This window comes from Merops nubicus, unplaced genomic scaffold (assembly GCF_000691845.1).
Source record: "Merops nubicus isolate BGI_N331 unplaced genomic scaffold, ASM69184v1 scaffold52305, whole genome shotgun sequence".
In the NCBI taxonomy this organism is placed as follows: Eukaryota; Metazoa; Chordata; class Aves; order Coraciiformes; family Meropidae; genus Merops; species Merops nubicus.
The window spans coordinates 508-14420 of NW_008611420.1; the positions used below are offsets into that span (position 1 = coordinate 508).

The 13913-nt window shown below is 37.4% G+C and overlaps 1 protein-coding gene across 1 annotated transcript in view; it reads right to left on the reverse strand.

Annotated features, from left to right (window-relative positions):
- Positions 1–1466: 1466 nt before the first annotated feature.
- HEPACAM2 (HEPACAM family member 2) overlaps positions 1467–13913 on the reverse strand; it is a 19572-nt gene continuing 7125 nt past the window's right edge. Inside the window, exons 4-9 of the mRNA XM_008941201.1 lie at positions 7679–7975; positions 4333–4458; positions 4228–4252; positions 4069–4106; positions 2831–2904; positions 1467–1583 (exon numbers count right to left, since the gene is read on the reverse strand). Coding sequence (XP_008939449.1) covers positions 1467–1583; positions 2831–2904; positions 4069–4106; positions 4228–4252; positions 4333–4458; positions 7679–7975 — 677 coding nt within the window. The remainder of the gene's footprint in view (positions 1584–2830; positions 2905–4068; positions 4107–4227; positions 4253–4332; positions 4459–7678; positions 7976–13913) is intronic.

Below are 13913 nucleotides of genomic sequence, written 5' to 3' on the forward strand. Positions count from 1 at the left end.
TTTTTAATCTGAGTAGTTTACACATTATCACATTTAACACATTTTGTTTCATTAATGAAAATTTTGTTTCTACATTTCTTTTTAAAAATCTTGATAGATATGTGAAAAGAGCAACAAAATGGGTTTATGCAAACGAGTCCTTTACTACTATAGAATATGTTTTGCGCAGTTTGGGTTGAAATCTGCACTGTCACAAAGTTCAAGTTATGTTTAATTTGAATTTATTCCTTTATTAGAGGGATCATGTATCTGTGAGAAAGTTGAGAAGGAAGAGGTAGGAGGACAAATAGAAAACCATGTATGTTATGAATGCTGCTGTTTACATCTGGTTTAAAAAAATCATCTTAGGGTTCAAAGTAAGTAACTCCAAGCAGAAGAAGTGTGACATTAGTAATTCATGATTGCTTTCTCACTGACCAGCTTGCTTTTACAAGCATGGCTGCATGTTTGCATACATAATTGAGATGCACAGTTGAAGGTTTAACTTGTACAACATTTTTAGTAGTGTAAGTACTGAATGCTAATGCTGTCACATGATCATTGTGATTACTCAGCCAACTGATTAATATATTGGTTAGAGTGTGTATCTTCCTTTTCAACCATAAAAGAAACAGAACACATCATAAAAACATGGAAAACGTGATATAATAGGCTTGTTACTAAATGAAGTCCTATGTTCTGTTCTTAATTTGTAAGAAAGACTGTCAATATTTAGAGCAGATTTATGGCAGCTGTACAGCAATTACAGAAACTTTACAGTGTATTCACTCTTCTTATGCCAAGAAGTGCTATGAAATAGGTGATTTGAACAAAATCAGGACTACCAGACACTAACTGCATAAGCACAATGTGCTGTGTTCTTTCTGGTATTTAAATGAGCAAAAGTGTTTCTGTGGCATTCCAAGCCAGGGAAGAAATGCTTTGCTCTAAACCATTCATTAAGGTACAAATTAAGACATTGCTTACTTGCGTAAGCATGGTCTGTTAATATTTCAGTAGCCATTTTAAGAACCACTGCTTATTGATCAGCTTCAACATTGCAAAAAAAAATCCAAAACCTCAAACTCTACTTGGTACATGGCTGGCAGGTCTAGAAGCTGTGCTACCAATTAAACTGCTTTGATGGGAGATTTAACCTGCTCAATGGGAAGTGCTGATGTCTCAGTGCCGTGAAACTATAACCACCCTCTTAAAACATCTGGGAGTTTTCATTTGAAATTGTGTCTGAAGATCTTAGCTTTTGTTTTTCACACTTAGACAAAACTGGCATGATGAAACAACAGACTGGAGGCTTGAGGAAAAGTGAGGGACTGGACAGGAGATGATGGAGGAACTGTTGTCGCTTATACCTGTTTTACTTCCTTGCCCCTCTCACTGGGATCAAACACTAGCTACCAAATGTTAATTGTTTTGGATGCAAAAGTATTTATCTTTGTGCTACCACATACACACATGTAGTCTTTAACTTACTGTCGATGGTCTTGTTGTGGTTGTTCAGGAATATGTTGTATAACTTCATAAACAGTAGTAAGCATATCCTGGCCTGGGATGAAGTCAGAGACAGGAACAGACTGACTTGAAACCTAAAAGTAGCAAAGAGTTTTCCTACTGTAAGTACAAAAGGGCAAAGATTCAACAGAAATTAAACTGTAAATGTAACTTCTCATTCTTTTACCCTTTCCCTATCAACTGTTTGTGTGTGGATTTAACAGTTCATATCTATTAGTTTACATTTCATTTTGAGTAACTTTTAATCACATTTATAGTAAGGCAAGCAATAGTTTTGTATTCATTTAGGATCTTAGAAGATTTAGGATGCAGGTCTTGCATTGAATATAGCAAGTATTTTATATTAGTGTACCAGAGGCCAAGGAAGGAACATGAAATGAAGAAAGAAGCAGGAGAATAGATAGTTAAAAAAAGAGAAAATATTCAGGAGCTAAACTCCCACCAGCATGTCAAAGAGAGGGAACAGCAAGGAATTTCCATAAATGAAGTAATAATGAAATTGTTCAGCATGTTAAGTATAAAAATCTGTGCTTATGTCAACACAGCACCTAAACTCCCCATCCATAACGGGCTCTCAATCTCTCTGCCTATACCCAACCTCTAGTTCTTCATTATCTCCACTTTCTTATTTTTCCCTTTTTCTGCTAACTAACTAAAGTCTTCAAACACAAAGATCAAAGATCTTTTTCCTTGTCCTTTTACACTGCATCAGGGTGATCTCCAACTGCTATATGGCAATGCCAGCAAAGCCATAATTCGGAGAAGTAGCATATGCAGGCGGGTTTTTTTCTGCTAGCGAAATTCCTGTGCTTAAGTTCTCCCCTGCAATACATGATGCTAACAAAATAATTCTTGTGAAATATAGCCGATTTGGGTTGATATACATAGGAGATTTGGGTTGAATATTTTCACAACAAAAACTTTAAATAACCCCTGACGCAGATGAAGTTGTATGTTGTACGATCAGCAATATTAGGGCCAATGGCATCACAACAGTTCATTTACTTGTGTGACACAGGTGGTTCAGTGTTACCCATCTACCCAACACTACTAATGTTCTTTTAATATAGGGTAGCTGGACCAACATCATCGTCTTAGAGCTTGGTTAGTTCCTTACAGCACCATGTTGGTGCAAGTACTGAACTAGTAACGCAGTAAGGAAAGATTAAGTACTGGGTAAATGATAGCTGTGAATTTGGGGGCATATAGACATCTGTAAAAAGCAACAGAATCAAACCGACAGAAGGATTCTAGTGCAGATATTTAGCATGCCTAAAGAAATAGAAACAAAATCAACAGTTTATGATGTAAAATCACATACCCTAGGACCACTGGCAAGATCAGGAATAGCAACAAATTCATATATCCCAAAGTCATCAAAAGCACTTTCATGTCCTACAGTTAAAACAATCAAACATGAAAAAGGTATTGAGATGTAATATGAACTTGGAAAACAATGACTGACAAAGTAATTTGGCCTAGTTTTTAAAATATCTGAATATTGGTTGTTTGATCTGCTTTAAGCTACTTCGCTGCCAGGCTCCTAATGTGGTGTAGAGCAAGGCAGGGTAGCTGCAGAGCTGGTGTGCACAGTGCTTGGCTGTCTCCAAGTGAGGAGCCCTTTGCTGACCTCAGTAACAGCTTTGTCAGAGCCATTGGGACTGTCCTTGCTGGGAGGCTAAAGAGATTGATTTCCAACAGAAAAGAGGCTCAATCCATGAACTCAGCATGTCTACACTGTAGTAGGACTTGAATACCACTTGAATCTTTTGAATGCTGAGAATAAAAAAGGGAACATTATACTAATAGGTGCCATATTACTAGACCAGTTGACAGATTGCATCTGGGAGTTCAGATACAACCTGTAGTTAGGGTGGGAGTCTCCTTCTCTACCCCCTCATTGTCCAGGAGATCTGAGACTCTTTGTTGGCTCTTGGGCATCACTCCACAGCAAAGGCTGCAGCACTGAAGACAGTGCTGAGATTTTTTTTTCTCTGATACCACTTACTGGGGTGAAGGACCCTCTGTGCTGAAGTGGATTTCTTACCTTCTTCCTTACTGGGAAAGACTGTGGACTGAAAAGAGCCAGTGACAAAAGCACACTGTGAGCTAATGACACAGAGCAAGGTAGCACAGAATGTGGTAGAGACTGAAAAATATATACTGCAATGTCATATTAACACCTCATGATTTTGGTACTGATTGGTGCCAGTGATCCTCCCATGGCTTACCATCTCTCACTGCTATCCCATAATAACACTGATTTATTTCATACTGGTGATAACACCAGAGTGCAGGTGATTCTAACCAGGATTAGCAGCTAGAACTCAAGCCAATAGGCACATATTGCTGGTAAACTCTGGGCATGAGCTAAACCCATGCTGACCTGCTGCTGTTTTTGTTTTATCTTAAGTAAGCTAACATAAAGGCAGGTGTGCAACCCAGGCTAAAAAAAAACCCTTCCCTTCCTTTCCTTCTTCTTTTTTGTACGTGGAGATGGCAATATTTTTGCAGGAGTGGATTTTGACCTTTTGCTCACATTTCTTTCATTAGCATTACCTGAAAAACTCTGTGCCTTCCTGTAATTAGCTTCTGGCCTAGAAAACAAACGTTTTTTTCAATTTGATGTCATAAACCAAGAAAAGAAAAATAATATAATAAAATACAATTCTCTTGACGGAAAGGACTTGAAGACCTAAGAATGGTTTAGTTTTGTACCTGCTTTGCAGCTTCTGTTGTATCACTGAAAAGAAAAGAAGAAAAATCATTCTTTTTGCTCTGATGGTCCAAAAAAGAGCTGTATTATGATTAATTTCTACATACCTTTATGTGGCTGATACCTTTTCCATATGAATAAAAGGGCCAAAGCTAGGATCAAAAATAATGAAATTCCTGTGATTACTGCAAGAGATGGCAAAGATTTTCCTTTCTGGGCCAGCTTTTCCAATCCTGTGGAAAAAAAAGATGAGCACTGTATTTAGTCTCTTGTTCGGTATAATGGGCTATTATGATACTGAAAAATTTCATCTTTTGAAAGTCATCTGAAGCTAGTAAATCTGCATAGAGATACAAAACAGATACAAAATTTGGGTTCTTGTGAATCAGTAATATTATTTTTTTTTTTCCCCACAAATCTGAACTTGAAAATTAATGATATAGATATCAGAAAGGAGTCCAGAACAAACTGGTATCTAGAGCTCATTGAAGGTCAGAAATGTAATCCATGTAGTACATAATCACAAAAGGTAGATTAATATATTCTAATTTTAGGCATAGAGGCATGGAATTACCAAGAGATTAGGTGACAATCAAGTTTGTCCTAGATAGGAGGGAAATCCTCTTAGCTGTAGGAGCTATAGAGTAGGAGGGGATAACTGAACTATTGTTTTTTTTCTAAAGATTTTCAGATCATTGATAGTCTTTATCAAATCCCATCACAAGCCAATAAGTTATGTTTGTTTGCACTCATGTCTAAATATACCCAAAGTTTGCTCAGATATTTTGCTGAGATATGCATTAGCAGCAGTTTTTCAGCAGGGTTTACTGAAAAAACACAAATACAACATGTATATAATTATATACACAAAACCATGTTGAAAATATTTGCATAGAATTTGCAAAGTCAGGAATGTGAAAGTTAGAAAAAGCCAGACATAGTTGCTTGTGCACCCTGAATTTCCTCCTTTTGCTCTGAACTGTGCAGAATTAATATAATTAAAGTCTGTGTCACAATCCATACAGGTAAATTAATGCTGCGTATTTGTCAGTGCCAGATTTATGAGTCCAATTCCTGTGTATTATTTAGCTGGATGTGTTTCCATCTGTGAACTCCTGTGCAGACAGACACTGTTACCTACATCTGCTTACACCTCCATGTAATTCACTGGCATTGTGCTGGCTGTGTGTGCAGCCGTTATCACAAAGATTAAATATGTGGATTTCAAGTCAGATAAATACTGAAGATATGGGACAATGAATCACTGCAATTCCACCAAATTTCTTTCATACTCCTTCAATGTACTGCTCTCCTCAGGAAAAAAAAAAAAAAAAGCCCCAAGTGCTTGAGAATCAACTAAGTCCTAAAAAATGTTCTTTAAACTTCATAGTTTCAAATTTAGAGACAGGCATACTGGTGCAGAAAACAAAAATGTGCTTTCTGTATCCATTTAACACATTCAAGCTGACTCAACTTGAGAACTGAGCAATGACATGTGTACATAACGAGATACTTCTTGTTTTAAAATCTAACCAGTCCTGGCTAACACTGGGTAACAGCTTCATGCAATTACTGATATAATTGGGGTTTTTAAATTATTTTTACACTTAATTAGGCAGCTGTTTATGCTACCATATAGGTGAGGTTCTGTCCTTTCAATGGGGAAGTTTTGAAAGGTCTTTTGAAACATCAGAGTTCCCATTGCTGCTGAAAATAGGGTTTCCTGTGCTTTGAAAGGCACAGTCCAGGCTCTGTATCTAGGATTACAGGAATAAGGAGAAGGGATATGGAGTAATATTCATAGTCTTTGCTCAGTACATTTAATCATTTGCAACCAGAATTTAGCTCGAGCAGGATCTCTGTGTGAATTCACACCTCTTAGATTCTAGAAGTGCCGCATTGCAAAGTGTAGGCTTGACATATGCATTTAGTGCTATTTGAATAAATACCCATGAAGAATAAAATGGCTATAGAATGGGAAAGTGATATTTTCTGATTTGTAACACACGATAAAATGTTTTCAAAAGCTTTATTTAGGCAAAATATTTGTAATTAGGAAACATATGATTTTAAGTGCAACTAAACAGGAAGCTGTGTAGTTTTCCCTTATTTTCAGCCTCTGAAAGGAAATTTCAGCTGAATATCTTAACACTTATTGATGAATATTCTCATATTTATCATAGCTCACATCAACTGCCTGGAGAAATGTCACATCTATTTCCACCGACACATACTTCCTGTTTCATTTTCTTTTGCCACTAACCACGTTTAGTTTTAAAGTGCAGTAATCTCACTGTAAAATTGCAACCTATCTTCCTTCCACAATGCTAAAAGCCATAGATTTGTGATGAATCTGTGAGTCAGACTGAATGATGGACATCTGCTGTCCTCGTTTATCTGCCTAACAAATGGCTGAGCTCTTTGTTCTGTACAAGAGATATTGCTTTGTAAAATTTTCTAAAAGGCAATCTGTTCTATCTTTTTGAAAACTAATAGCATATATTTCTTATCTGAAAATACTTGTATCGATCCATATTAATAAGAGATATCAGACTTCCTCAATCTCTTGTTCTTTGCTGCATACTTTTGGAGATTTTCTGAAAAACTGCCTTGCTGCTGTTTAACACAATCTGGTACAGGAACTGAGGATTGATCTATGAGAAACAAGGATGTGCCTTCAGCAGAACTGAGCAGTCAATCCACAGAGTCATATATATAACAGTGGAATAATTTTTTATTAACAGCTTGTAATAAAACCATTTATCACCACTGTTGGTATTATTATCATACAGTAAACTAAGGTTCTTAAAATACCTAACCACACTGGAAAAATATTGAAGAATTTCATTGCTCTGAGTCTGTACCTGGTTATTTTAGTCAGTGATGTATGTTTGAAACTATGCCATGTACTGGTCACCTGGTAGCCCCAGGGCTCACAGCTCCTGAAAGCTGTGGGATAGTGAACCTTGGACAAAATCTGCTTTTGGGAGGAAAGGCCTACCTTGGCTTTCACCAGATTTCTGCATCATTCTCTCCACTCATCTTCATAAGTTTTAAAGATAAAAAGTAAGAAAAAGTGATTTGCCACGCTACTTGGTCATGATGTGTTTTGCCTACCAAAGAAGTTTTTCTACCCAAGGGATAAAGTTTCAAATGGTGAAAATAACATTAAACAAATAAAGCACAGTAAATAAACAATAAATAAATAAATAAATGACATTAAAAATATATAGTGTCAAAAACCCCCAAAACTTAAGCATCCTAGTGGGCCTTTTCCCAAGCCATGTCACGCTGTGAGTAAAACCTGGCTCGCACTGAATGGCTAAAGTCCCTTCTACTACATTGTTAGCAAGACCTCACTTCTGATACATACTCTCCCTTGAAGAATTATTTCCTTTTTCTGGGGCTGACACTCTTCTCAGAGATTAAAGTGGCAGCAGTGAATGGTCTTACCCACAGAAGTAACAACTACTGTGAAGTGAGCTTCATCTCGTTTTCCAGTCACGTTGTTGAAGGCACGGCAAATGTAATCTATTGTCTTCTGGGCCACTTTATCAGACACGACTTCCAGGTGGGGTCCATATTTGATTACGTGAGTGGTATTGTCAGCCCTTTGAATCCATGAGTAAGTGTTTGGTGGATTTGAATCTGCTGAGCAGTCAAACAGCATAACTTCCCCCATGTCAACTGTAACCACTGGCCCTATATTCAGACCTTTATCTGATTTAACTCTAAGTCCATAAGGTCCATCTGTATTGAGGAAAAAAAGAACACACAGTAGAAAAATTAAAAGTACATAATTAAAATTTAAATAGAAGCGTATCTCTAAACTTAGAATTTTTAGTTAGACTAGCCTTTAGAATTAAAAGGCTTTCAGTTCAATGGATTTACTAGGTTTATCTAGGTTTTTCTAGTTTTATCTCACACTATGCACACTTAATACCGATCTAATTACTGTTTAGGGAAAAAGCCTAGGTCTATGCATTGTTCAGTAGGACAAAAAGAACAAAAACTGAAACAGTTGGAAAAGCTGTGAAGTAAAGAAGCAGGTCTTCTTCAGAGGTATATTTGACCCTTCCTACTTAGATGACAAACTTATGCCAATAGATAATTTCTCTGAACATTTAAACGTGAACAAATTAGCCTTGAAATATATAAACATTGATTATAAAGCTTTGCAGTATAATAATTACTAGGGGAATTATCCTCCTGGTATAATACAAAAGAGGTGTGCCTTAGACAATATTAGAAAAAGTTTTCCATAAATGACTGCTAAAATAAACATTAACCTTACTCCACTTTGGTAGGCTTCTACTATTTTAACATTTATGTTTCTTTCAAGAGTAAGCCCTTGTGCTGAAAGAAAGCTGTGTTTCTGAATATAATTACAAAAAGCATATATTATCCAATAGTCATGTGTTCATTACACAGAAAATTGAGCAGCTAAGTATTTTTAGGGTAATCTTCATAGAAAAATGGGAAGGGAAGCAATATATTTAAATATGGTAAGAGTATTTCCCACGCTATTTTTAGTAGATCATTTCAGATCATGGGAGTTTCATATCTTTACATGTTAAAATCTATTTTCACAGGGTTCTAAGTATAGAAATTAATGTAAGGAATATAATTAAAATGTATCTTATTAGATTATTTCTTCTGGTCAAAAGAACTAATCATTTTAATATTGCTGATTCCATAATGCCTTATATGTATAATCAAAAAGGTACAGCCCAAATATTGACAGAAGTCAAAAGAAGAAAATACGCATCACATCTTTTTGTTAGGATCCATGAAGCTCAGTAAAGCTGTTTACAAGTACCTAACACAGCATGGCATAGTAAAAAGACAAATAGTCAATATTATAGGCATTGTAGACAGTGTAATCATGTTCCACCTTTCTATAGTTGTCTGGAAGCATTCAGGTAACATAGCTGGGTTTGAATGTGAAATTCCCTGCTACATGAAGCACACTTGAGACTCACATTTCTCATCAGGAAATTCAGGCTGATGTTAGACCTTCCTCTAACATGTACACTTCTATTTATTGTCTGTCTTTTTTTATGAGATGGATTTATTCTTCAAGAGCATATAGGCATGCAGCACAAAACAGGCCACTTTGTGTGTGCCTCTTTTTTTCTCTAGAGAATGTAGACTATCATACCATGACCTGTTTGCTCCACTTTTACCCAAATGTTCGTATTTCCCAGTGTAAACTTCTCAAACTTTTATTTTCCCTACTTTTTTCTTAGTGGTAAGCTTTTTGCAGTCACATTTAGGAAAGACACAGCACCATGCATAATACTTACTTGGGAAATGCAGTACAGATTCACTTCAGCATGAATTACTGCTGCACCTATCTACATCACAGGGGCCACTCTGAAGAATAAAAGCATTTTTTAAACTATAGATGCTGGGATGCTTCTTCATAAGTTCTGCAGTTCCCAAGTAATTTGCTTTTCTGTATCCAAGAGCCAGCTACCCCTGTAATGAGGATTTCTGGGAACTGCAGACCTATCACCACTAGGTTGGCTTGGCTTACTTTACTTGGACTGCACATTTCTGTGCCCTCCCAGAACACCACACTCACAGGGGTTTGCCAAGTATGTACAAGTATTTGCTTCCTTTTTTTTTTTTTTTCTTTTTCAGACGAGAAAAGTGAGAGAGGTACTGAACTTTGACTTTTTCATAAATGAAAGTAACCCCCTCATGCACTATTTATAGGAAGGAACACACTGTTTTACTTTCCAGGGCAATTCAGTGGTTCCTCCTAGCCAGTTCTTCTTTCTTAGAAGAATTAGCTTTTATTTTCACTGATAATATAAATTTTGATATATATAAAAGCAGAGATTAATGGTTAGAAATAGATGATTGGTCTCTGTGCCCTTTTACTATAGGGGGATGTTTGTTACAATCTGTGAAAGAATCAGAACTGAGTTCTGCTTTTTTATCATCACAGTGCGGCACAGACAGTTAACGCTAACAACGTAACTGCACTTTTGTACGAAAGCTGCCAATCAGAAGAAACCATTATAAAAATGCTGATGCACTGGCTGAGGAGGTATGCATGAAAAAACCAAAAGTTTTCTTAAAAAACAGTTAAATCTTGGCAAGGTCTGAACAGGGGCATTCACTGATGAAGTCAACACAAGCACTGGGTAGCCCTTTTGCCTTGCTTGCATCAGTGCTTTGCCTCTTCTGGGCATCGTGTAGGTCACTGAGATCCTTAAACACTCAGCTCCAAGAATGATTCTAAAAATTAACCATTTCCTTTCTAGGGCCAGGTAATTAAACATTTTCTCTCTAGAACTAAATAGGTTCTAGCTTTGGGAAGTCCCAAGGAAAGAAATCCCACTTAGTCTGCTAAAATAAACTCTGTCAGCACAGTACAACAGTTTCTGCTGCAGCCTCCATGACAGCAGCTTCTTCCAGTCTTGAAATAATTCATTTATGGGTCACACTACTGCAATTGCCATATTCTGGGGTGCATTGTCATCATAGCTAATGGAGAAGCAGAATAATATTAATGAGAAATTAAGAACAAAACACTTTTGGTTCTCAATGAAAAAAACACAGTGACAGCTTTCATGGATCCCTCAGTTCTACTCCTTTCCACTGTCATTCTCAAAAGAAACCTGCCTCTTTTCTCCATAAAGCCAGTTAGCTAAATGACTTGTAAAATAATAAATCATCTGTTCTGAGTAACAATTTACTGCTCTGTGGGAATATTTCCAATTGCTCCTATCACCACAAGACTGTTACAGTTTCCAAGCAGATGGCAGGTATTTACTGTGAGTCACCTTTTTTTATCACCTCCAGTTACTCCCCTGCAGCAATGACATATGGCACATAGAGATCCCGGGGCCTGTTCTGGATCGTTATTGACAGCTAGGAGCTGGGAGACGAACTACCTCTGCAGGCAGAGGTTGGATAGAATTATGTGACTCCATATAGCTCAGGAAGTAAGACCTCAACTCCCATCACTAACTTGGATATTGAAAGTACTGCAAGAATTGCAGGCTTTCAGCATTGCATTTTTTTCTCTTAATATTTTTTTCCAATCTTAAATTACGCACAAAGCAAATCCTTGGTTATGATTAAATAAAAAATACATTCCAAAAATGCAAAGACTTATTTCCACCTGCAGAAAGAAACTGAATCTCAAAGTTTTTGATATAAACAGATCTTTTGAGTGGTATATCACAATCACTAAAACAGCAAAAGCTTCCAGAAATATGGACACTGAAGTAACTTTGAGATTTTAAAGTTCTGCTAAACAATGGCTCAAAAATAGGTTTTCAGTTTAGAACTGGGAAAGATTTTTAAATTCCTGGACAGTACATGTAGTTGAGTGAGGGAGAAGGGAGGAAGTGGCACCAGAACTGAGACTGAGGGGCACACACTTTGTCAGTGCAAGTGGCCCAGACACTCATCAAAGCCACAAGTGCTCTGGAGCCAGTCCTGTGTGCAGCAGGTCAGAAATGTAAATGCCAAGGGGCTGTGCCACAAACGAAAAGAGCAGTCCAAAGGGGAGAAAAAGTGGCAGGCATTTTTCTAGACTGACCTAATTTTATTGCACAGTGAGAAGGCTGTTGGGTTATGGTGGATACAGATCGCCATGTTTTGAGTAGGTATTCTTTGAAGAGGGATCTGTATAAGGTCCATTCATAGCTCACTAAAGTGAGAAAAGCAGTAGAGGCAGTGCATTCATACACGTGCAGCTCTCATTCTTAGCACTTAACTGAGCTGAGATCACGACTGTACAAAAGCAGGCATTTAAAATAGGCTACCTTGGGGAAATAATATGATTTTTAAATTATTATTATGATAATCACAAGTTAAAACTCCATTAGTGCTTTTTTTTTCCTTGCAGAGCATTTAATCATGATTCCTCTCCTGTTTAAGACTCTTTGCAGCAGCTCCTTTATCTTCATGTCTGCATTGCTGTCAATTTTATAAGCTGCATCCAAGGGATCAGCTCCTGTTTAACAATGTCCTTGTTAGTCTGCTAATTTAGGCAGACTTTTCTCCTGGTCCAGTGTAGAGATAAACCCCCCATGCCTCCCTTTAGATGCAAGATACCCCCTTATCCAATTCTGCCAAGTTACAATTAAAATTAAAAAAGTAGCAGAATAGATAATTAGAGATGAAGGAAGGAGTAGGAAAATGTGACATAGTGAGAGTTTTAAGTTCTGAATGTGCTGCTAGTGAGATCATAGCAGGTCTAGGGCACGAGCTGTGCACTAACCGCCACATTATAGAGCCTGGCAAAACCAAGAGCAAGCACTAGCCCTTGGATGGACAGGAATCCAGTTCCAGTCCTTGTACTGTGCCAACCACACTGTGCCATGCAATAAACTGGTTATATCTGAACAGGACTGGTGACAAAGCAGATCCTGACCTGTCTGATTTCAGCTTTTGTCTGAAAAGAACACTTTGACCCCCTAGAACATGCAGATCAGAGCCTGACAAGGTCACATATGCAGCACATGCTACTTGCAAATCTTGGAGGCACTGGGACTTGACATTATAGGAAGGATAAGTAACAGAATGAGATCGCCCCTTCTAAGATTTAAAGTATAATTGTTGAATACTGACTAAATCAATCTTTTCTTTCCTCTAACTCATTTAATTAATGAACTCAATCTGTGCTCAGAGTTAGTTTCCATCTGCTTTCGTTCCCAGTCAAAATATATGGCTAGCTTATGGTCTGTTCTTCTGCTAATGATGGTCTTTACACAACTCTCCTTGCTCCCTCATGTTCCTATGTGATGTGGAAAGCAAAGATTCCTCTCACCTCTGATTTGGTAAAGCAGACTGGGGTCTATTCTCCATTCCTTTCTGATGTGTTTCTTTCCAGTTTGAGGTGATTGCTCTGGGATGTGCAGCAACTGCACGTAAAATTCTACATGTGGTCTCATCTTCTGTGTGCCATTAGTATTCCCCTTATTTCCTTGTTGGAAACACTTTATGAAAACACCCTAGAATTACATAGGTCTTTCTCATGCCTGGATAGTGCTTCCATTTCCCAGACATCTTGTGATAGCTCAATCATCAAGGTTCACCGCCTAGGCTTGCTGCCTCAGTTATTTCCCAACCAATCATCTCCCTCTTGTTAGCAGTTCATGGTTTTTATTCTTTAAAAGTGCATGCCCATTTATTTTTCACTAGCAAATTTCATACCAGTCCTATTGCTCTGTCAAAGTCATTCAGTCCTCTCAAGAGTAATTTCACAGGTGAACTTCAGTGGCATACTCCCCATCTTTATGCTGATGTCATTAATGGAAGTATTATACAGGACTGGATTCCAAATGATCTTGAGGAAAACTACTAATACCAGTACTGGTATTAGCACTGGCATTATCAGCCTGGTACTTTCTGTACTTAGATTTTTGAAACTGTTTGATGCCTCCATTTTTAACAATAGTTTAATGTATATCCATCTGATTATTTTTTTCCTTTCAGCCGCATCTCCTCCACAAGTTATCTGTATTGTGGAATTCTTGAAGTTCCTATCTGAATTCTGCAATTCAGACTCACCTTCACACCTATGTAACGCCAAGTAACTTTTTATTACACTGTTGTAAGTTAGAGCTGTTACAAACAAGGGTATTTTGAATGCAAGCTCATGTATAACATCGACTCAGCTGTTTTCTGCCTGTTCTTATAGTTAGAGGCACTCTTTACCACC